The 23,424-nt window shown below is 35.3% G+C and overlaps 2 protein-coding genes across 13 annotated transcripts in view; one reads left to right on the forward strand and one right to left on the reverse strand.

Moving 5' to 3' along the window:
- The window catches only part of C5H4orf33 (chromosome 5 C4orf33 homolog), an 88,623-nt gene extending 85,595 nt beyond the window's left edge, over positions 1-3,028 (reverse strand). For 4 of the 8 annotated variants that reach the window (XR_012331862.1, XR_012331863.1, XM_019927936.3 and 1 more), the window contains exon 1: positions 2,863-3,028. Coding sequence is in view for 2 of the 8 variants with exons in the window: in XM_019927936.3 (XP_019783495.1) it covers positions 2,863-2,877 (15 nt within the window). In the remaining 6 variants the exon portion in view is untranslated. Of the gene's footprint in view, positions 1-2,573; positions 2,747-2,786; positions 2,811-2,862 lie in introns of those variants that run through there. The other 4 variants (XM_019927938.3, XM_019927941.3, XM_019927942.3 and 1 more) reach the window with 4 other exon arrangements.
- Positions 3,029-3,148: 120 nt separating this feature from the next.
- Positions 3,149-23,424, forward strand: part of SCLT1 (sodium channel and clathrin linker 1) — a 282,762-nt gene continuing 262,486 nt past the window's right edge. For 4 of the 5 annotated variants that reach the window (XM_073804837.1, XM_073804838.1, XM_073804839.1 and 1 more), the window contains exons 1-2: positions 3,149-3,746; positions 22,180-22,247. In XM_073804837.1, the coding sequence (XP_073660938.1) occupies positions 3,713-3,746; positions 22,180-22,247 (102 nt within the window). In that variant the 5' untranslated portion in view covers positions 3,149-3,712. The remainder of the gene's footprint in view (positions 3,747-22,179; positions 22,248-23,424) is intronic. The other variant, XM_019927932.3, reaches the window with a different exon arrangement.

Consider the following 23,424-nt stretch of genomic DNA (forward strand, 5'->3'; position numbering starts at 1 on the left):
TTTTCATTACTCTAGGAGGTGGGTCAAACAAGATCTTGCTGTGGTTTATGTCAAAGGGTGTTTCTCCTATGTTTCCCTCTAAGAGTTTTATAGTGTCTGGTCTTAAATTTAGGTCTTTAATCCATTTGGAGTTTATTTTTGTGTATGGTGTTAGGCAGTGTTCTTCATTCTTTTACATGTAGCTGTCCAGTTTTCCCAGCACCACTTAGCCTATTTTCTTATTGTCTCTTTCACCCAAGGCAATGTGAAATTACTGTTTCTTTATAGGATAATAAATTAATAACTAAATCATGTATAAAGTATTAAACTTCTCACAAAAAGGTAATAACTTAAAGAATTACAATGCTTCCAAATGGAATTGCTCTGTGTCCTAGTTGCTGAGAGTTACCAAAACTTTAATAGGATCTATGGGTTTAATTCAGCAAGGAGTCACTACACCTGAGTGTCACAGCTACTCTGAGAAGAGCATGCATATTCTACAGGTTTAAGTAAAGTTACTGTAATTTTCTCCCAGTCTGCAAGAGCAGATATCACACTGGGGTGTTGCCATTATTCAGATATTTTCAGTTAAAATATTAAGCTAAGCCATATGAAATTTTGGAAAAAATCAACAATTTCACATGGTTCAGCCTAAATATATTCTGCTTATTACATACTTTAAAAAACTTTCTTGGGGGAAAAACAACTTTTGTGTTTAACAGAATGATTATTTTTGTTTTATAAAAATCACTTTTGGTGGGAGAGGGAAATGGGGAGTTGTTCCATAGGTACAGAGTTTCAGTCATGCAAGATGAAACCGTTCTAGAGATCTGCTGTACAGCAATGTGCATAGAGTTAACAATACTGTGCCTGACACTTTAAAAATTAAGAGTAGATTTCATGTTATGTATTTTTTACTACAATAATTATAATAATAAAAAGATAAGCTTAAAAAGAGAGATTGAATTTCTAGGCCATCCTTCTCTTGATTGGTCAAATAAACATAATTATTAAGAGTTTTTAAAAAATCACTTTTTATGGCATTTAATAATATCAGACAATGTTAAAAAGAAGTTTTGATCCTAGCTTAAACTTCCAACTTTGTATTCTTCATGATGCTTTCCCCACAGTACTTGGTACTCAATGTCAATTTACTGCATACATTAATATTAGTGAAATCTATTAATTTTTAGGGCTTTCCTTATTGCAGAAATATATCAATATAAAAAACATGAATTAGTGACTAGATAATGGTTAAACACATACTAAGTACTTTTCTCTCCTTCTCATTCCTTGTACTCAATTACGGTAATAGATACTTCCTATGCACACACATTCTTTAAATTAATTCCTTCATCAGATACTTATTAAGTACTCATTGTGTTCCAGGTGCTATGATGGAGCCTGGAGTCAAACTACAAAACAATATGATAGACACTGCAGGAAGCAGCACGAAGTAAGTACAAAGGAAGCACCTACCTTGGGGTAAGTGGGTAGAGAACAGAAGGGAAGCTTTAAGAAGGAAGAACACTAGAGTGGATAAAGATAAGTGAAATCATAGCAACTTTGTTTCTTACAGATGAAAATTATTTTGAAAGTACTTCATTAAAATTCAACCAGTAAAAATCTTGTAACCAAAAAAAAAAAAAAAGCCACCAAGAAACAAACCACCACACCTCAAAACTGAAAAACTATATAGTTTGTATTGACCTTGACCATCTAGGCCAAATAATTCAAGTACAGAGATAAAAACTCCAATTTTGGATATTTAATTTTTGCAATGTGAAGACCACCTCATCATTTACATCCAGAAAGTACTGTTTGCTTTCACCCATACTAATATCTTATCAAGTTCTAGTGTAAATGTAGAGTTAAGTTTATGACTACTTGTTTGGTGCCAAGTTAAATCACCCTATGACAGTATGCAAGGTTCAAATGTAGGGGAAGATACAAACAAGTCGTTGGGGAGTCAGAGAGACATTCCTGAAGAAAAAGCCACACACTGACTTCGAAAAAGAGTTGGGAGTTTGCACTTTCAATTTTTCCTTCCAACAAGTTTTTGTGTTAACTTCATGGCCACTAAAAACCAGATCAAGTTCAATCTTCACTAACTCAAAGCTAAATTAAAGTTTTTATAGTTATTAGATGTGCCTCCATATGTAACAACCAGTCTTTAGGGGAAGGTCTATCTCATTCTCTTAATAGTGAGTATGGAGAAAACCTGTAACAGGACTTCGACTACCTAACTGGATACAGCTGGACGCATTTAAAAAATTTCTTAATACATTCAGCTAACATTACTTTGTTTATATAACACTATAAGTACAAACAACAAAAACTTCTTAAACTGTTAAAAAGAAAGCTAAATCGACTACTTCTACCTGTCTATTTAGAAACTTTACCTCAACCCATAAAAACACATATTTGATTAAAAAGCACTAAAACTGGTGGCTGGCTTCAAGTTAACGTTTTAATTGCTGGGATTGAAATTTCCTCTAATGTTAACTTTTAAAAATAATGATGAGCTTTAAATCCAGACATAATCATTTTTTAAAGATGGGGATTGTAATCGGTATACAAATGTAAAGTTTTACCTCATTATTTCTTGCAAAAAATGTGAATTTGTCTTTCCATCTTTTTTTGAGGAATCAAAGTTATCTCTAAAGAAATAACTGCTGAATTTGCAGGATCTTTGGAGTACTTCTAACTACATGTCTTATTGCCACGCGGTTAACTATCTAAACAACAGCTGTGTCCTTTCTCCAAAGACCCACGTACTTAGTTCCTGGGGATTACCAAATTCATACCCAGAATCCTCCACAGCTTTGGAGGTAGACTCTGAAGACGCCAGTCTGGGTTCAGACCGCAGACGCAGAAACCTACGTGCTTTCCAACCATCCATCCGCTCTGGCCAGCGAGTTCTCCCAGTCCGGAAGTGTTAGGTAACAAAGATACGGGGGCATTTAAAATATGTAGTTAATGCCCTATGTTTACATTTTTGGGGTTTTCTTTTTTAAAAAGGAATAAAAGAAAAAAACAAAAAAAACCGCTGGGCCCAGCCATCCTAGGACACGGGCCCAGCAGCTTATCCGCCGCCACACAGGTGGCTCAGCCGGCTGTCACCCAGGTTTCCACAGCTCCGCCCATCGCTTGACAGACAACCAATAGCGTGAGAGAACTCCAGGAAGCGCGATTACGTAAACGCAGACGTCTGCGTGATGACGCAGGCGGCGTCACCGTCTCCAAGGAGCGGTCTGGGGCACCGGTTTCAAAGTCGCAGGGCGGGCCGAGTGGACTTCCGCTGCTTGGCCCGGGCTTCTCGGCAGTCCTGCAGTCGCTCCCCGCTCCGCCAAGGACGCCGCCACCCGGCTGCCCGCCAGCTCTCTCGGCGCTCTCCTGAGTGGCCCAACACGACCCCGACTGACCCGCGGGACGCCTGTACATCCCTGGTCCCACCTGGCTGGGATTCGGGTGAACGCGGGACAGAATTCACCTGGCGGGTCCCCAGCAAACCTGAAATCTTGTGTCTCGCTTGAGCGAGGGACTCGGCTGGGACTCGGGAGAAGGAGGTGCGGCGGGGCTGTTGACGCCACGTGAGTAGGATGCTGATTACACCGCTCAATTGGTAGACAACCTCCGAAGCGTTGCTTTAGATCTGTTTTCCCGCACAGCGAGCTTTGTGCCTTTTTAGGAAAAGTAAAGGTGGTGAAAGCGTCAAACAAATTGTATCCAAATGGCCACAGAAATCGACTTTCTGCGAGATCAGAGTAAGCTCCACATTCCTTTATCTAGAATTCTTACATGTAATGTTTAATGTCGTCATCGTTGACTAGTATTTTCTGAATGCCTGTTGGGTGCATGGAAATTTGTAAAAACTTAAAAGAAGATAGCTGCAGAAAAAGCTTGATGGTGTATATGAGGATATGTATACATTTCAGCAGAACCGTTTAGTAAATACTGTTAGGTTCCTTAAGCTTATGTGGGACTCTGCTACATGCGTTTTTGTTATGCTCCTCGCATGCTCTGGAGAAATTAGAGGGCTAATGGCCAGGAAGAGTTTCCAAGTCTGCAGTTAGAACCTAGAGAGACAGCTCTGGCCATTTGTTCAAAAGATGTTCATTGAGCTCCTCCTGTTTCTATTATGTGCCAGGCGCTATACCAGCATAGCTATTACAAAGATGAGGAAGACTGTTCTACCCTCAAGAATTTAATTTGAGGAGACAAGTATATAAATTCCATAAATACACTGAAGTGGCAGCAACTGACAACTCTTTTGCCTCAATTTCCTCACTTGAATGAGGAAATCATTTGAATCATTTGAATCATTGTTCAAATGAGTAAATGACCGTTAAAATATGAATAGGATTTAGAATAGTATCTGACATAGTGCTAAACAAATATTAACTCTTACACGGTTATAATTTACTGTGGTCAAGGAAGGTGCCATTTGGGCTGAAACTTGAAGCAGTAATATGAATTTACTAGATAAAGAACTGTGTAGTCGAGTAGAACAGTATTTACAACATTGAAGGGATTAGGAATATACTTTGTTAGAAACTTTTAAGAAGGTTGGTTTGAATGGAATATGATGTATATAGGGAAATGGCAAATGGAGCTGAAAGGAAAGAATTTGGCTAGATAGTAAAGGACCTTGTTTGCTGTGTGTTTAGGAGTTTGGACCATTGCACAGGTTATAGGAATCACTGAAAGGAATTCAGTTGGGAGTAACCTGATCAGATTGTGATTTATTTGAAAAGCCCAGTTGGCTGTTATGAGGAACATGCATTATAGCAGAGTGCAGTTAGGCAATTGTTGTCATTATCCAGGTAAGAAGTGAACTAAGATAGGTTCAGTGAGATTGGAGATGAAGGGATTTGGAAGAAAGAGGTACAGGGTAACTCAGGTTTTTGGCTTGCTTGAGCAATGGAGAAAGTAGGAAAAAAGTGGTACATTCCGTTTTGGAAGCATCATAGACCAGTGGTTGAGAACTCAGCCTCTGGATTCAGTCTGTCTGGGCTCATATTTTAGCTCTCTTTCTAGGTCTTTGACTTTGGGCAAGTTACTTAGCTTCCCTATACCTCAATTTTTTCATTTGTAAAATGGGTATAATAGCACAATAACCCTCATGGGGTTGTTGTGAGGATTAAATGAGATGATGCAAATAAAGCACTTAGCATGGTGTCTAGCACATTTTAAGTGCACAGTTTATATTACCTAAAATCATTAATGACATTATAATGATACTATAACATTAGCATTATTTCTTAGGTTTGAAGTGGGAATATCCCTTATCCCATAAGGAGGACTAGCTGGCCACCATCTGAGTGGTGTGGGACAAGAATTGGTGTTGAGTAGTTTGGTTGGGGTGGGGAGAGTTCCTGAGGCACTCATAAACTATGAGTTTTAGAGGAATTCACCAGCAACAATTCTTAAATAAAACTGAAGTCCAAATACCAGAGAGAACAATAGAAGCATAGTAAATTATTTCTTGAAAAATGAGTTCACCAGAAGACAAGGGCATGGAAGAAGGGAATCCTCAGACAGAGGGAGAAGAAGAAGCAAAGGTTCGGAGGCTTGAAATAACTACTTATTCAGGAAATTGGAGCATGGAATGGTAGGGTTTGCATGAAGAGATGAGAAGGAGTGTTAGACGTCTGTGAACCTCCCCTTTTTTCCTATAACTGGACCTCACATGCCAGGTATAGCTGGTGGGTGACCCCATTAGTTGACCAGCTGAACACCAGTTCAGGTAAATGTAGAAAGCTTACCCTTTTCCCACTTACCTCTGACCTTATCGTCATTGCCTTCTGTTGATTTTGGCCTCCTTTCATTTGTCCTAGCATATTTGCCGTACACCATTCTTCTACCTCCATCTGATAAAGGAGACATGATAGTCCTTAAGGACCTGTTCAAAGAGGGACTTGTATATTCTTGCCTCCTTTGTCAAAGATAAGGTGACGATATGTGCGTGGGTTTATCTCTGGGCTTTCTATCCTGGTCTATTGATCTATATTTCTGTTTTTGTGCTAGTACCATACTGTCTTTTTTTTTTTTTTAACATCTTTGTTGGGGTATAATTGCTTTACAATGGTGTGTTAGTTTCTGCTTTATAACAAAGTGAATCAGTTATACATATACATATGTTCCCATATCTATTCCCTCTTGCATCTTCCTCCCTCCCACCCTCCCTATCCCACCCCTCCAGGCAGTCACAAATCACCATGCTGATATCCCTGTGCTATGCGGCTGCTTCCCCCTAGCTATCTACCTTACGTTTTGTAGTGTATATATGTCCATGCCTCTCTCGCTTTGTCACAGCTCACCCTTCCCCCTCCCCATATCCTCAAGTCAGTTCTCCAGTAGGTCTGCGTCTTTATTCCTGTGTTACCCCTAGGTTCTTCATGACATTTTTTTCCTTAAATTCCATATATATATGTGTTAGCATACGGTATTTGTGTCTCTCTTTCTGACTTACTTCACTCTGTATGACAGACTCTAGGTCTATCCACCTCATTACAAATAGCTCAATTTCATTTCTTTTCATGGCTGAGTAATATCCCATTGTATATATGTGCCACATCTTCTTTATCCATTCATCCGATGATGGGCACTTAGGTTGTTTCCATCTCCTGGCTATTGTAAATAGAGCTGCAATGAATATTTTGGTACATGACTCTTTTTGAATTATGGTTTTCTCAGGGTATATGCCCAGTAGTGGTATTGCTGGGTCATATGGTAGTTCTATTTGTAGTTTTTTTAAGGAACCTGCATACTGTCCTCCATAGTGGCTGTACCAATTCACATTCCCACCAGCAGTACAGGAGTGTTCCCTTTTCTCCACACCCTCTCCAGCATTTATTGTTTCTAGATTTTTTGATGATGCCATTCTGACCAGTGTGAGATGATATCTCACTGTAGTTTTGATTTGCATTTCTCTAATGATTAATAATGTTGAGCATTCTTTCATGTGTTTGTTGGCAGTCTGTATATCTTCTTTGGAGAAATGTCTATTTAGGTCTTCTGCCCATTTTTGGATTGGGTTGTTTGTTTTTTTGTTATTGAGCTGCATGAACTGCTTGTAAATTTTGGAGATTAATCCTTTGTCAGTTGCTTCATTTGCAAATATTTTCTCCCATTCTGAGGGTTGTCTTTTGGTCTTGTTTATGGTTTCCTTGGTTGTGCAAAAGCTTTTAAGTTTCATTAGGTCCCATTTGTTTATTTTTATTTCCATTTCTCTAGGAGGTGGGTCAAAAAGGATCTTGCTGTGATGTATGTCATAGACTGTTCTGCCTATGTTTTCCTCTAAGAGTTTGATAGTTTCTGGCCTTACATTTAGGTCTTTAATCCATTTTGAGCTTATTTTTCTGTATGGTGTTAGGGAGTGATCTAATCTCATACTTTTACATGTACCTGTCCAGTTTTCCCAGCACCATTTATTAAAGAGGCTGTCCTTTCTCCACTGTATATTCCTGCCTCCTTTATCACAGATAAGGTGACCATATGTGTGTGGGTTTATCTCTGGGCTCTCTATCCTGTTCCATTGATCTATATTTCTGTTTCTGTGCCAGTACCATACTGTCTTGATTACTGTAGCTTTGTAGTGTAGCCTGAAGTCAGGGATCCTGATTCCTCCAGCTCTGTTTTTCTTTCTCAAGATTGCTTTGGCTATTCGGAGTTTTTTGTGTTTCCATACAAATTGTGAAATTTTTTGTTCTAGTTCTGTGAAAAATGCCAGTGATAGTTTCATAGGGATTGCATTGAATCTGTAGATTGCTTTGGGTAGTATAGTCATTTTCACAATGTTGATTCTTCCAATCCAAGAACATGGTATATCTCTCCATCTATTTGTATCAACTTTAATTTCTTTCATCAGTGTCTTATAATTTTCTGCATACAGGTCTTTGTCTCCTGAGGTAGGTTTATTCATAGATACTTTATTGTTTTTGTTGCAATGGTAAATGGGAGTGTTTTCTTAATTTCACTTTCAGATTTTTCATCATGAGTGTATAGGAATGCTAGAAATTTCTGTGCATTTATTTTTTATCCTGCTACTTTACCAAATTCATTGATTAGCTCTAGTAGTTTTCTGGTAGCATCTTTAGGATTCTCTATGTATAGTATCATGTTATCTACAAACAGTGACAGCTTTACTTCTTCTTTTCCGATTTGGATTCCTTTTATTTCTTTTTCTTCTCTGATTACTGTGGCTAAAACTTCCAAAACTATGTTGAATAATAGTGGTGAGAGTGGGCACCCTTGTCTTGTTCCTGATCTTAGTGGAAATGGTTTCAGTTTTTCACCATTGAGGACGATTATGTTTTCACCATTGAGACCTTTATTTTGTTGAGGAAAGTTCCCACTATGCCTACTTTCTGGAGGGTTTTAATCATGAATGGGTGTTGAATTTTGTCAAAAGCTTTCTCTGCATCTATTGAGGTGATCATATGGTATTTCTCCTTCAGTTTGTTAATATGGTGTATCACATTGATTGATTTGCAAATAATGAAGAATCCTTGCATTCCTGGGATAAAGCCCACTTGATCATTGTGTATGATCCTTTCAATGTGCTGTTGGATTCTGTTTGCTAGTATTTTGTTGAGGATTTTTGCATCTACGGTTCATCAGTGACATTGGCCTGTGGTTTTCTTTCTTTGTGATATCTTTGTCTGGTTTTGATATCAGGGTGATGGTGGCCTCGTAGAATGAGTTTGGGAGTGTTCCTCCCTCTGCTATATTTTGGAAGAGTTTGAGATAGGTGTTAGCTCTTCTCTGAATGTTTGATAGAATTTGCCTGTGAAGCCATCTGGTCCTGGACTTTTGTTTCTTGGAAGATTTTAAATCACAGTTTCAATTTCAGTGCTTGTGATTGGTCTGTTCATATTTTCTCTTTCCTCCCGGTTCAGTCTCAGAAGGTTGTGCATTTCTAAGAATTTGTCCATTTCTTCCAGGTTGTCCATTTTATTGGCATAGAGTTGCTTGTAGTAATCTCTCATGATCCTTTGTATTTATGTAAGTGGTTCTGGGAAAACTGGACAGGTACATGTAAAAGTATGAAATTAGAACACTCCCTAACACCACAAAATACACAAAATACACAAAAATAAACTCAAAATGGATTAAAGACCTAAATGTAAGGCCAGACACTATCAAACTCGTAGAGGAAAACATAGGCAGAACAGTCTATGACATAAATCACAGAAAGATCCTTTATGACCCACCTCCTAGAGGAATGGAAATAATAACAAAAATAAACAAATTGGACCTAATGAAACTTCAAAGCTTTTGCACAGCAAAGGAAACCATAAACAAGACCAAAAGACAACCCTCAGAATGGGAGAAAATATTTGCAAATGAAGCAACTGACAAAGGATTAATCTCTAAAATTTACAAGCAGCTCATGCAGCTCAATATCAAAAAAACAAACAACCCAATCCAAAAATGGGCAGAAGACCTAAATAGACATTTCTCCAAAGAAGATATACAGACTGCCAACAAACACATGAAAGAATTCTCAACATTATTAATCATTAGAGAAATGCAAATCATAACTACAATGAGATATCATCTCACACCAGTCAGAATGGCCATCATCAAAAAATCTAGAAACAATAAATGCGGGGAGGGTGTGGAGAAAAGGGAACCCTCTTGCACTGCTGGTGGGAATGTAAATTGATACAACCACTATGGAGAACAGTATGGAGGTTCCTTAAAAAACTACAAATAGAACTACCATATGACCCAGCAATCCCAGTACTGGGCATATACCCTGAGGAAACCATAGTTCAAAAAGTGTCATGTACCAAAATGTTCATTGCAGCTCTATTTACAATATCCAGGACATGGAAGCAACCTAAGTGTCCATCAACTGATGAATGGATAAAGAAGATGTGGCACATATATACACATGGAATATTACTCAGCCATAAAAAGAAACGAAATTGAGTTATTTGTAGTGAGGTGGATGGACCTAGAGTCTGTCATACAGAGTGAAGTAAGTCAGAAAGAGAGAAACAAATACCGTACGCTAACACATATATATGGAATCTTAAAAAAAAAAAAAAAGTCATGAAGAACCTAGGGGCAAGACAGGAATAAAGAGACAGACCTACTAGAGAATGGACTTGAGGATATGGGGAGGGGGAAGGGTAAGCTGTGAGAAAGTGAGAGAGTGGCATGGACATATATACGCTACCAAAAGTAAAATAGATAGCTAGTGGGAAACAGCTGCATAGCACAGGGAGATCAGCTCAGTGCTTTGTGACCACCTAGAGGAGTTGGATGGGGAGGGTGGGAGGGAGGGAGATGCAAGAGGGAAGAGATATGTGAACATATGTATATGTATAGCTGATTCACTTTGTTATAAAGCAGAAACTCACACACCATTGTAAAGCAATTGTACTCCAGTAAAGATGTTAAAAAGAAAAAAAGTGATTGTGTTTCCTCTGCTAAAAAAAAAAAAAAAGAGGGACTTTTGTATCAAACTAAGGAGTGAAAAATTCATTATTGTAGTGGGTGTTATAACCAGTAGGGATGGATTCTTTTTCTTTCTTTCTTTCTTTCTTTTCATTCTCTTAAGAGTGTCTTTCACCGAGCAGAAGTTTTTAATTTTGATGAAGTTCAATTCTTCAATTTGTTCTTTTATGGATGTGTCATATCTAAGAAATCTTTGCCTTACTCAAGGCTACAAAGATTATCTTCTATGTGGTCTTCTGTGTTCTTCTAGAAGTTTGGTAGTTTTAGGTTTTACATTCAAATCTATGAAACATTTTGAGTTAAATTTTGTACAAGGTGTAAGGTAAAGGTCAAGGTTCACTTATTTTGTATATGGATGCCCAATTAAAAAGACTGTCCTTTCTCCATTAAATTACCTTTGTATCTGTTAAAAATCAGTTGTACATATTTGTGTAGATCCGTTTCTGTTCTGTTGATTATCTGGAAACCAGTATCCTACTCTCTTGATTATTACAGTTTTATAGTAAGTCAGATAGTGTTGGCCTTTCAGATTTGTTCTTTTTCACAGTTGTTTTGACTATCATAGGTCCTTTGCACTTCTGTATACATTTGAGAATCAGCTTGTCAAGTGCTACAGAAAAAGGTGCTGGGATTTTGATAGGCATTGTATTGACTTTCTTGATCAATTTGTGTAGAATTCATTTAATGATATTGAGTCCTCTGACAAATGAAAAAATATATGTCTTGATTGATATAGCTCTTCGTTAATTTTTTCTTAGTAATATTTTATAATTTTTAGTATATAGGTTTTGCACATATTTTGTCAGATTTATCCCTGTGTATTGCTGTTTTTGATACTGTTGTAAATGGTATTATTCTTTTACTTTCAATTTCTGAATTACCATTGCTAGTATATAGAAATACTTTTTGTGCGTGAGTGTGTGTGCGTGTGTGTGTGTGTGTTTTACCGTAGCATCTTTGAAAGCTCGCTTATTCTAGTAGGTTTTATATGGAGTTCATCAGATTTTCTGCATTGACAATCTTTTCATCTGTAAATGGAGATGGTTCTACTTCTTCCTTTCCAGTCTGGTTGCCTTTCATTTCATTTTTTTGCTTTATTGTGCTGGCTAGAACCTTGCGTACATTGTTGAACGGAAGTGGTTGGAGTGGACATCCTTGTGTTGTTGCTGATTTTAGGTAGAAAGCATCTGTTTTTCAAAATTAAATATGATACTAGCTGTAGTTTTTTCATAGATGTTCTTATTAGGTTGAGGATGTTCATTTCTATTCCCAGTTTTCTGAGAGTTTTTATCAGAATGAGTGTTGGATTATTTTTCCAAATGCTTTTTCTGCATTTATTGAGATGAACAGATGTTTTTTCCGTTTTTAGTTTTTTAATAGGGTGATTTATATAGATTCCTTTTCAATGTTAAACCTGCCTTTTTGAGAGAAACTCTTCTTGGTCCTAATGTATTATCTTTTTTATATATTGTTGAATTTGATTATCTAAAAAGTTTATTTAAAATCTTAACATCTGTGTACATAACACGTTTTTTAAAAAAAATTTTTTTGTCGCGTCACAGCATGTGGGCTCTTAGTTCCCCAACTGGGGATTGAACCTGGGCCCCCTGCCTTGGGAGCGCAGAGTCTTACCCACTGGACCACCAGGGAAGTCCCTTGAAGCCTTTAAAAAAAAAAAATTTCTAATGTCTTTGTCTGGTTTTGGTATCAAGTAATGCTGGCCTCAGAATTACTTGGAAAAATACTTTGTCCTTTTCAGTTTTCTGGAAGACGTTTGTGTAGAATTGGTATTATTTCTTCCTTAAATGTTTGGTAGAATTTACCAGTGAAGCCAACTGGATCTAGAGCTTTCTTTGTGGGAAGATTTTAAACTGTAAAATCAATTGCTTTAATAAAAAAGAGTTAGTACTCTTTTGTTTATGCAAGACAGACCCTTCACAGATCTTATATATATGGAGTTCTCTCTCTGTACAGCTTTCTCTCCTATTGTTTGTCCTGCCAACTCTAGTTTACTTGGTTTCCACTGAGTCTCAGCTTCATCTCCTTAGCTCAAAGGATTTGCTGATCTCTGCCTGCATTTTCCCTCCTTGTTCTGTGGCCAGAAATGTTGCTCAAGTCAGTAAGCTGGGACAATCACAGGCCTTACTTCATTTGTTTTGTGTCTGTCATTATCAGTGTCTGATGTGTGTTTGCCTGGCAAACCATTGTTTCATTTGTTTTTTTTGGTGTGTCAGGTGGGAAAGTGGACCATTTTACTTTATCTTGAGCATAAGCAGAAGTCCTATTTAATTTGCCCTACTTTTGAAATCTTAAACACGAAAATCTTACTCCCACTATAACTGTTCTTTGACCTCATTGAGACCTCTATTCTTTGAAACCTTCATTTTCTTCCATTTCCTTAACTCCTTCCCAGTTTGTTTTTACTACTTTCTTACATAGGCTGTAACAGTTTCCCGTTGGTTCATCTGTTCTCTTGTAAGTAATCTTAATGTGATTATGCCCCTGCTTTTCTGTAGTACATGCCTGGTAACACCTTATCCTGAGTTTGATTTTACAGTTCTCATACCCATCTGTTCAATAACCATAGATAAAAACCTCCTGGATAAGTACCACCACAGTTTCAAGGTTATCTCATAACTAATAAGTAATTGGGCTGGGATTTGAACCCAGGCAGTCTAGTTTGAACCTAGTGTCTGTCTTCTTTACTACCCAGCAAATACACTTGCATGAAAGAAAATTATAGGCCTGTTTTACTTATGCACACAGAAACTAAAATCCTAAATAAAATATTAATAAATTGAGTCCATCAATGAATATAAGTTCATGTGTGTGTTTGTGTGTGCGTAGATATATAATATACATACAATTATCTTCATACTGGGTTCATCCCACCAACGGAAGGTTAGTTAGCATTAGAAAATTATTCGGTACATAAGAGAAGACCTAGATTAATGGAGCAACATATCAAATTTATGGATTAGAGCACTCAATATAGTAAACATGTCAATTTCCCCACAAATTAATGGGTAGATTCAATGCAATCCCAAACCTAGATTTGACAACATGGTTCTAAAATCTATGTTGATGAGCTAGGAGTAGCCAAAAGAGTTTTAAAGAGCATCAAGGTGGGAAATTTTATTTTACCAGCTATTAAGACTGATTATAAATATCCAGTTATTAAATCAATATTATATTGGCAGATCGATAAGTACATAGATCAGTTAGCACAGAAACAAACACATACATCTCCAGACATTTGTTATCTGAAAGAACAGGCGACTTGAATCAGTGGGAAAGGATAGGCTGTTCAACAAATGGTGCTACGATAATTGGGTATCCAAATGGGAAAGAAAAAATAATAAAGATACTTTCTCACACCATGTAGAAAAATTATCTCCAGATTGATTGAAGGAATAAATTCTCTTTAAACTTTCAGAAAAAATTTTAAGAGGGTGTCTTTTTGATCTCAGGATCATAGAAGATTTCTTAAAGAGACAAACATTTTTGACTGAAAGAAAAATATATATGAATAGACGACATTAGAAATAAAAACTTGGATATCACAAGAAACATCATCAATATAATGACTAGCCCAGCCACAAGAAAGGAGAATATATTTATAATAAATATAATGAAGAGTTGATTACCATTCACAATTTAAAAAGTTTTCACAAACAAAAATACATTCACACTAATAGAAAAATGGTAAAGAATATGATAGGTCATTTACAAAAAATAAAACCTGAAGAGCTACTAAACATATGAAAATGTCAATCTCATCAGTCATCCAGAAAATGCAAATTAAACAATGAGATAAGTGCTTGTTCAATGAAGGAAATGGTAGATTTAAGTTACAGTAAAATTTGCTCCAGATTAAAGTCAGTCTATAAAGATTGTTTTCTCTCATTAATACACAATTGACTTTTTAACCTATTTTATTTACTGAGACATCAGATTTAGTGTTTTTTCTTATTTAAAACCCTATCAGGAAAGAAAAGAAGTAGTTTGTATTGGAATTATTATATCCCTGGCCTTATCTCCAACCTCCTTTTGAGACTGTGAGAGAAGAGTAATAAGCAGAAACTAGATCCTAATTTTAGTGCTATGTGTCGGGTAACTCTCTTAAAAGTTCCGAGGGTAACAATAAAAAAAGGAATAATTCCTTTTAAACTCAAAGTTAAAATGATTTAAATTATTAATACTTTATAATTACTTATTCCTTTATCAGAATCACATATATGTCATATTTCTCCACCAAATTATGTGTGCTTTCAAGGAAGAAACTGTTATCTGAAGTTAACAGTGTAGAATGTATACATTTTGTGTGTGTAATTTTATATTTTTTAATTTATTTGTATATATAGTTAATATATATGTGCATATATATGTATATTTGCTAATGTGTAACATGCAGAAAATAGAGAAAACAAATATAAAGCTAAGAGAATTATTACAAAGCTCAAAACTCATATAACCATAACCCAGGTCAAAAAACAGAACATTGCTAGCACCCCAGAAGCCCTCTTGTGAGCATACCCATGTCCTCCTCCCCAAAGATAATCAAAGATAACTAATATCTTCAATTTTACACTGTAAAAACTGTTTTGCCTGTGTTTGAAATTTATATCAATGGAATCATAAACCATGCGTCCTTCTGTGTTTGGCTTCTTTTATTTAATATTATGTTTTTGAGATTTATTCATACTCTTGAATGTAGATGTAGTATGTTCATTTTCATTGCTACAGAATATTCTAGTTTATAAATTTATCACTTTCATCTATTCTTCTTTTGATAGATACTTGTAGTTGTTTCCAGTTTGGGGGCCATTGAGAATAATGCTGTTACCAACATTTTTTGTCATGGCTCTTGGAGCTCAAGTGCACATATTTTGGTTGGGTATATTCCTAGGAATTATATTTGTGTTTAAAATTCTACTAATTTACACTCCCACCAGCAGTGTATGGGAGTTTTCTTTATTCCACGTTGTCACCAGCATTTGTCTTTTAGCCTTAGCTCTTTATTTGATTGTAATTTTAATTTGTATTTTCCTGATGTCTAATGAGGTTGACAGCTTTTCTATGTTTGTTGGGCACCTGGGTAACCTTTTTGTGAAATACTAATTAAGTCTTTTTACCACTGTGTTTATAGGATTGCCTGCCTTTTAACTGATAGAAGTTCTTTGTATATTCTAGAAATAAGCCCTTTGTCAGTTATAGGTGTTGGAAATACCTTCTCCATGTTTGTGGCTTGCATTTTTACTGTCTTAACAGTCTCTTTTTGATGAACAGAAGTTCTTAATTTTAACGTAGTCCAGTTTGTCATTTTTTCTTTTATGATTAGTGTCTTTGTGTTTTGATTAAAAAAATCTTTCCCTATCCTAAGGCTATAGAGACATTCTTTTTGTTTTGTTTTAGAATTTATTGTTTTGGCATTCACAGTTAGATCTTCATTTCACATAAAATTGATTTTTATGGGTGATGTTTTGTTCTTTTCCATGAGCGTATCCAGCTGATCTAGAACCACTTACAAAAAGATTGTCCTTCTCCCCTCACTGCTCTGGATGCCCCTTTGATCACAATTCAAGTGCTCATATATACATGGGTATACTTCTGGATCCTGGATTCTCTTCCATTGGTCAGTTTTGTTTATCCTTATATGACTGTCACACAGTCCAAATGCCTATAGTTTTATAATAAATCTTGATACCTGGTAGAACAAGTCCCCCCGCCCCGGTTCTTTCGCAAAATATTAGCTATTCTTGTTACATTTCCACCTATATTTTATTTTATTTTTTATTTTAGTTTTATGGGTAGGGCATCTCATTGTTATTTTTTTGAGTAGATCTTTATTGGAGTATAATTGCTTCACAACACTGTGTTAGTTTCTGTTGCACACCAAAGTGAATCAGCCATATGTATACATATGTCCCTATATTTCATTGTTATTTTAATTTGCTTTTCCCCAATGCACAGTGCTTATCGTTTTCCAATGATTTCCTAATGTTGATCAACTTATACATGCTTATTTCCCATCTGTATATATTATTCTGTAAGGTGTCTACTCATATTGCCATATTTGTTTTAATTTGGTATGTTTTTCTTATTGTGAATTTTTTCTAGTTCTTTGAGTATTTTGCATGCAAATCTTTCTTCAGTTATGTGTTTTGAAAATATATTCTCGTAGTCAGGGGCTTGTCTTTCCATTCTTTGAACATTGTCCTTCATAGAGTAAGTAGTTTAAATTTAATAAAGTCCACATTATCAATATTTTTTCTTTCATGGATTGTGCTTTTTGTGTTGGATATGAAAACTAATTATCAATACTAGAACTCATGTGGATTTTCTCCCAAGTTTTCCACTATAATTTTTATAGTTCTGTACTCTGTATTTAAGACAATGAATGATTTTGAATGAATTTATGTCTATGGTACAGAGTTTGTGTCTTTATTTTCTTATGGTCATCGATTTGTACCCTCATCATTTGTTGATGATGACTAAACACTAAAAGTCTGTACTTTCTGTATTAATGTGCCTTTATTCCTTTGACCAACGTCAAGTTGTCTGAATTTTCATAGGTGTACTAGTGGGCTCTGTCTGTTCTGTTTATCTTTGTGTCTGTTTGTTTCAAATACCATGCTCTCTTGATTATTTTAGCTTTCTAGTAAATCTTGAAATTGAGAAGTGTGAGTTCATCAACTTCTTCATCAATGTTGTCTAGACTACTCAATGCAATGTTTAAAACAAGTTTGTCCATATCTACAGAATGGCTTTTATTGGAATTGTACTGGATCTTTAAATCAATTTAAGAAGAATTGACATTTTAATAATATTGTGGCTTTTGATGATGAGCAAGGAATATATCTCAATTGATTTATTTTTCTTTCATTGCTTTCAAGAATGTTTCATATCTTTTTTCTTTTTAAAAGATTTATTCAATTTATTTTTTTTTAAAAAAAGAACCAGTTCATCCATTTTTCCCTGCCTCTCCCTGCCCCCATCCTCCACTTCTTGAAACCACCAATCTCTTCCCTGTGTCAGTGACCTTGGTTTCTCTCTTTTCATATGGTATTTGTCTTTCTCTGTTACTTATTTCACTTAGCATCGTGCTCTCAGGGTCCACCCATATTGTCACAAAGGGCAAGATTTCATTCTTTTCTTATGGCTGAGTAATATTCCATTGTATATATACCACAATTTCTTTATCTACTCATCCAACAATGGATGTTTAGGTTGTTTCCATATCTTGGCTATTATAAATAATGCTGCAATGAACATGGGGGTGCATATCTTTTCAAATTAGTGTTTTAATTTTCTTTAGATAAATATTCAGAAGTGGAATTGGTGGGTCATGTGAATTATGTTTTTAGTTTTTTGAGGAACCAAAACCTACATACTGTTTTTCATAGTAGTTGCACCAGTTTATATTTCTACAAACAGTACCCATCTCCACATCCTTACCAACACTTGTTATTTCTTGTCTTTTTGATAATAGCTATTCTAATGGGAATGAGGTGATATCTTGTTGTGGTTTTGATTTGTGTTTTCCTGATGATTAATGATGAGTATCATTTCATGTGTCTATTGGCCATCTGTATGTCTTCTTTGGAAAAATGTCTATTCAGGTCTTCTGTCCATTTTTTAATCCAGTTGTTTGTTTTTTTTTTCGCTACTGAGTTGTGTGAGTTCTTTGTTTATTTTAGATCTGTTCCCCTTTTCAGATATATGATTTGCAATTATTTTCTCCCATTCAGTAGGTTGCCTTTTCATTTTATTGATAGTTTTCTTTGCTGTGCAGGGGATTTTTCCTCTTTAAGTTTTGAGGTACAGCATTTTCACTATCACTGAGTTCAAAATACTTTTAAGTTTGTCATATAATTCATCCTGAGGCCAATAGGTTATTGAAAAGTAATTTCTTACATTATGGAGATTTTTCCTGTAGTTTTTGGTTCTTCATTCTAGCCTAACTGTGCTATTATCAGGTAATAGGACCTCTTTGGCTTTGCAGGGGAGCAAAAATAGTTTTCCTCTACCCTTCTAGGTTGTTGCCTGGGACCTCCTATAGTAAAAGACAGACTAATAGGAGAAAAACAAACAAGTTTAATAACATATTTACCTTCTGTATACATTAGAGACCTGGGAAAACTGAGAAAAACTCCTTCAAATGGCCCAAGCTACAATCTTAAATAACATCTTCAGATAAAGACAAAAGAAGAGATGAGAAATTACCAGGAAAAACACAGTAAACAGGAGTAAAGTAGTTAAGCAAATTTAAGTCATTACCTTCTCTATTCATAAAGAGTTTCTAGAAATTTAGAGTCATCTTTCTCTTTCTGGTATAGAGAGGGAGACGTGCTTACAAATGGAGTTTTCCCTTATAAATGTAAATGTCTTTTACAAAATGGTAACTTCTACTCAGTTTTCAGAGCTTTTTCTATTCTGCTGTTTCTTAAAAATTACCAGGCTAAAATAATCCTTATGACAAAGAGGCATATTTTAGAGTAGTATATTCTCCTCTTCAGCTTCAGTCTTTTGAAAGTTGTTGAGACTTACTCTTATTTATTTATTTTAATTTTTAGTTTTTCTTCTTTTTTTATTGAAGTATAGCTGCTGTGCAGTGTTATATAAGTTACAGGTGTACAATTTTTAGTGCTTCACAATTTTTAAAGGTTATACTCTTTATAGTTATTATAAAGTATTGGCTGTATTTCCCATGTTGTACAATATACCCCTGTAGCTTATACCTAATAATTGTACCTCTTACTCCCCTACCCCAATATTGCCCTCCCCTCTTCACTCTCCCCACTGGTAACCACTAGTTTGTTCTCTATATCTGTGAGTGTGCTTCTTTTAGGTTATATTCACTAGTTGTATTTTTTTAGATTCCCCATATAAGTGATATCATGCAGTATTTGTCTTTCGGTGTCTGACTTATTTCACTTAGCATAATGCCCTCCAAGTCCATCCATGCTGCTGCAAATGGGGAAATTTCCTTCATTTTATGGCTGAGTTGTATTCTCTTCTTTATCCATTTATCTGTTGATGGACACTTAGGTTGCTTCCATATTTTGGCAATTGTTAATAATGCATGCTATATGTACACCTGAAACTAACACAACATTGTAAATCAGTTATACCCCAATAAAATTTTTTTTTAAATAATGCATGCTATGAACATTGGAGTGCATGTATCTTTTCGAATTAGTGATTTTATATACCCAGGAGTGGAATTGCTGGGTCATATAGTTGTTCAATATTTAGTTTTTTGGGAAGCGTTCATACTGTTTTTAACAGTGACTGCACCAATTTACATTCCCACCAACAGTGTACAAGTGTTCCTTTTTCTCCACATCCTGGCCAACATTTGTTATTTGTGTTCTTTTTGATGATAACCATTCTGACAGGTGTGAGGTGATCTCTCAATGTGGTTTTGGTTTGCATTTCCCTGATAATTAGTGATGTTGAGCATCTTTTCATGTGCCTATTGGCCATCTACATTTCCTCTTTGGAAAAATGTCTATTCACTACTTATGCCCACTTTTTAATCAGGTTATTTGTATTTTTGATGTTGAGTTGTATGAGCTGTTTATATATGTTGGATATTATTCCCTTATCAGGCATATCATTTGCAAATATTTCATTAAATAGGTTGTCTTTTCATTTTGTTGATGGTTTCCTTTGCTGTGCAAAGCTTTTAAGTTTGGTTAGGTCCTATTTGTTTAGTTTTGGTTTTATTTCCTTTGCCTGAGGAGAAGGATCCAAAAAATATTGCTGCAATTTATGTCAAAGAATGTTCTGCCTTTGTTTGCCTCTAGGAGTTTTATGGCTTTCACTCTTACATTTAGCTCTTTAAACCATTTTGAGTTTATTTTTGTATATGGTGTTAGAGATGTTCTAATTTCCTTCTTTTACATGTAGCTGTCCAGTTTTCCCAGCACCACTTATTGAAGAAACTGTCTTTTATCCATTGCATAGTCTTGCCTCCTTTGTCATAGATTAATTGACCATAAGTGTATGAGTTTATTTCTGGGCTCTCTATCCTGTTCCATTGATCTATGCTTTTGTGCCAGTACAGTACTGTTTTGGTTACTGTAACTTTGTAGTATAGTCTGAAGTCAGGGAGCATGATTCCTCCACCTCTGTTCTTCTTTCTCAAGATTGTTTTGGCTATTTGTGTTTCCATGCAAATTTTAAAATTATTTGTTTTAGGTCTATGAAAAGTGCCATTGGTATTTTGATAGGGATTGCATTGAATCTGTAGATTGCCTTGAGTAGTATGGGCATTTTAACAGTATTGATTATTCTGATCCAAGAACCCAGTATATCTTTTCATATGTTTGTGTATTCAATTTCTCTCGTCAGTGTCTTATAGTTTTTAGAATACAGGTTTTTTGCCCCCTTAGGTAGGTTTATTCCTGGGTATTTTATTCTTTTTGATACAGTGGTAAATGGGATTGTTTGCTTAATTTCTTTTTCTGATACTTTGTTTTTAATGTATAGAAATGCAACAGATTTCTGTATATTAATTTTGTATCCTGCAACTTTACCAAATTCATTGATTAGCTCTAGTAGTTTTCTGGTGGCATCTTTAGGATTCTCTATGTATAGTATCATGTCAACTGCAAACAGTGACAGTTTTACTTCTTCTTTTCCAATTTGTATTCCTTTTATTTCTTTTTCTTCTCTGATTGCCATGGCTAGGACTTCCAAAACTATGTTGAATAAAAGTGGTGAAAGTGGGCATCCTTGTCTTGTTCCTGATCTTAGAGGAAATACTTTGAGGATGAAGTTAGCTGTGGGTTTGTCATATATGACCTTTATTGTGTTGAGATATGTTCCCTCTGTGGCTGGTTTCTGGAGAGTTTTTATCATGAATCATTGTTGAATTTTGTCGAAAGATTTTTCTGCATCTATTGAGATGAACATATGGCTTTTATTCTTCAGTTTGTTAATGTGATGTATCACATTGATTGATTTGTGAATGTTGAAAAATCCTTGCATCCCTGAGATAAATCCCACTTGAATATTCAAAAACTTAAAAGAGACTTACCCTTTTGTCAGGAAATTATCAGTTTTAAATGTTCCATGTGATCTTGAAAGAATGAGTTTTGTATATTTGTTGGGTGCTATGTTCTATTGTATGTTGCTTTTCTTGCTTCAAATAAAAATATTACCTTGTACTTGCTGAGAGTTCTGAGCTCTTCTGGACCTTCTTTTCCATTGTCTCTTGCCCATTCCTGCTTAATTTGGATACTTTGTCCTGCAGTTTCTCCTCTGTGTGGAGGTTTGTCCTGGAAGAGAATTCCAGCAGATTTTAACTTCTAAACAGGAATGGTTTAGCCTTGTCTTTCCAACTCTTTTCACTTCTAGTAGCAGGAATAAAAAAATAAACGTGGAGAATATTTTTTTTGACTTTAGTAACCTGAAGAGCAAACCAGGAGAGACTGAGAATTAAAATTTATAGGAGCAGAAAAATTAGTTCTTTGTAGCTGTTCTTTTTCCCATTGGTCGTACTTATTTGGCTTAGGCCATATAGAATGGCCTAGTTTTAAATTCTAAATTTTAAATTCTAAAATGGTGTGTTGAGATTGATGATTCATTTTATTTTGAACAACAGTGGCGACTAGCAGTTTTGCATTAGATGTATCAAATAATATCTACTTTATTTCTACTTTTTAAAAGTTGAACATTACCCAATTAACTACAAATTGGTTCTTCTCTTTGTTTCAGATCAAAGGCTAAATGAAGTTCTTAGACGGTATCAAATGGAAAATTTTTTCAAATATTCATCGGTACAGGTATGTAAATTAAATTGAGGCCTAACAAATTAAGTACAAATTTGGTTGTAAACATCTCAACATGAATACAAATGTAGAATAAATGCTACCTAGGATTATTCCATGTGAAGTGGCCCATAGCACTTTAAAAGTTTGCTTACAACTTTGATTCTTGTAAGGAGGAAACCTTGTTTTTATTTAATGACTGTAAATTCTTTGACCATAGAAATTGTGTTTTTCCCTCCGGAGTCTGAGATTACGTATTATGTATAGTGTTAAAATGTCTGAGTTCTAAAATGAGAATTCATTAGATTTTTGAAACATCCTAAATAGGTTTCTCAAGATACATCCAACTGTAAACTTTAACTCTGAATTCTTGTAAATTATGGCAGAGCATAAACTAACTCAAAACAGTAAATAATATATGGTATAGTTTTAATATTTTTTTCTTGGTGTATTTTTTTAATTTAAATATTGTGTTAAAAAAATTTTTTTTGACCAATAAGGTATACTTACTGGTGGACTCTGAGTTATAGGATATTAAAAGAAAAATATCTCCTAGGTTAGTGGTAGTTATCCACTGAATCAATAAAGAATTCGTTTGCTTTTGGCATAAATAAATCTTGTAATTAAAACTGAAATTGCTTTTAAGAAATTAAAAGGAAGTTGTTTTTAAGATACTAGGTGATAGAAAATCTTTCATAATCCAGTAGCCTCTAAATTTTGCTTAGATTCTTAGGTTCTTTTGCTTCTGCTTAATGTCATATAGAATATGCCTGAAGAGGGAGGATTCAAACAAAAGATTGATTTTAAAGCCTGAGAAGACCTCTGGGCATGGAATTGCATCATATCTCCTGGAATCTGTGTCTGACTTGATTATGAAAGATGGTTTTACCAGATAAAATAATGACTCTCCATAGCCCTTTAAGTGTCCCTGCATTGTGTACTGTGATTATAATTAATTAAAGCCTGATGGTAACATACCAAGTAGGGAAAAGTTTTCCCTTATTTAGTAGTGTACTCTTCAGTGAAATTATATAGCTCCTTTAATTATTTGAAGGTACACATTCTTCTCTTACATGTACTATTCTTGTAGTCATAAGTCAAATCTAGATTTCTATTTCTTATTTTTAGTGTTAGTATATTGTTACTGCCTGATTCCTTTGCAGTCTACCATCTCTTCAGAACATGTTGCTGT

The sequence above is a fragment of the Tursiops truncatus genome, chromosome 5 (genome assembly GCF_011762595.2).
Source record: "Tursiops truncatus isolate mTurTru1 chromosome 5, mTurTru1.mat.Y, whole genome shotgun sequence".
Taxonomy (NCBI): domain Eukaryota; kingdom Metazoa; phylum Chordata; class Mammalia; order Artiodactyla; family Delphinidae; genus Tursiops; species Tursiops truncatus.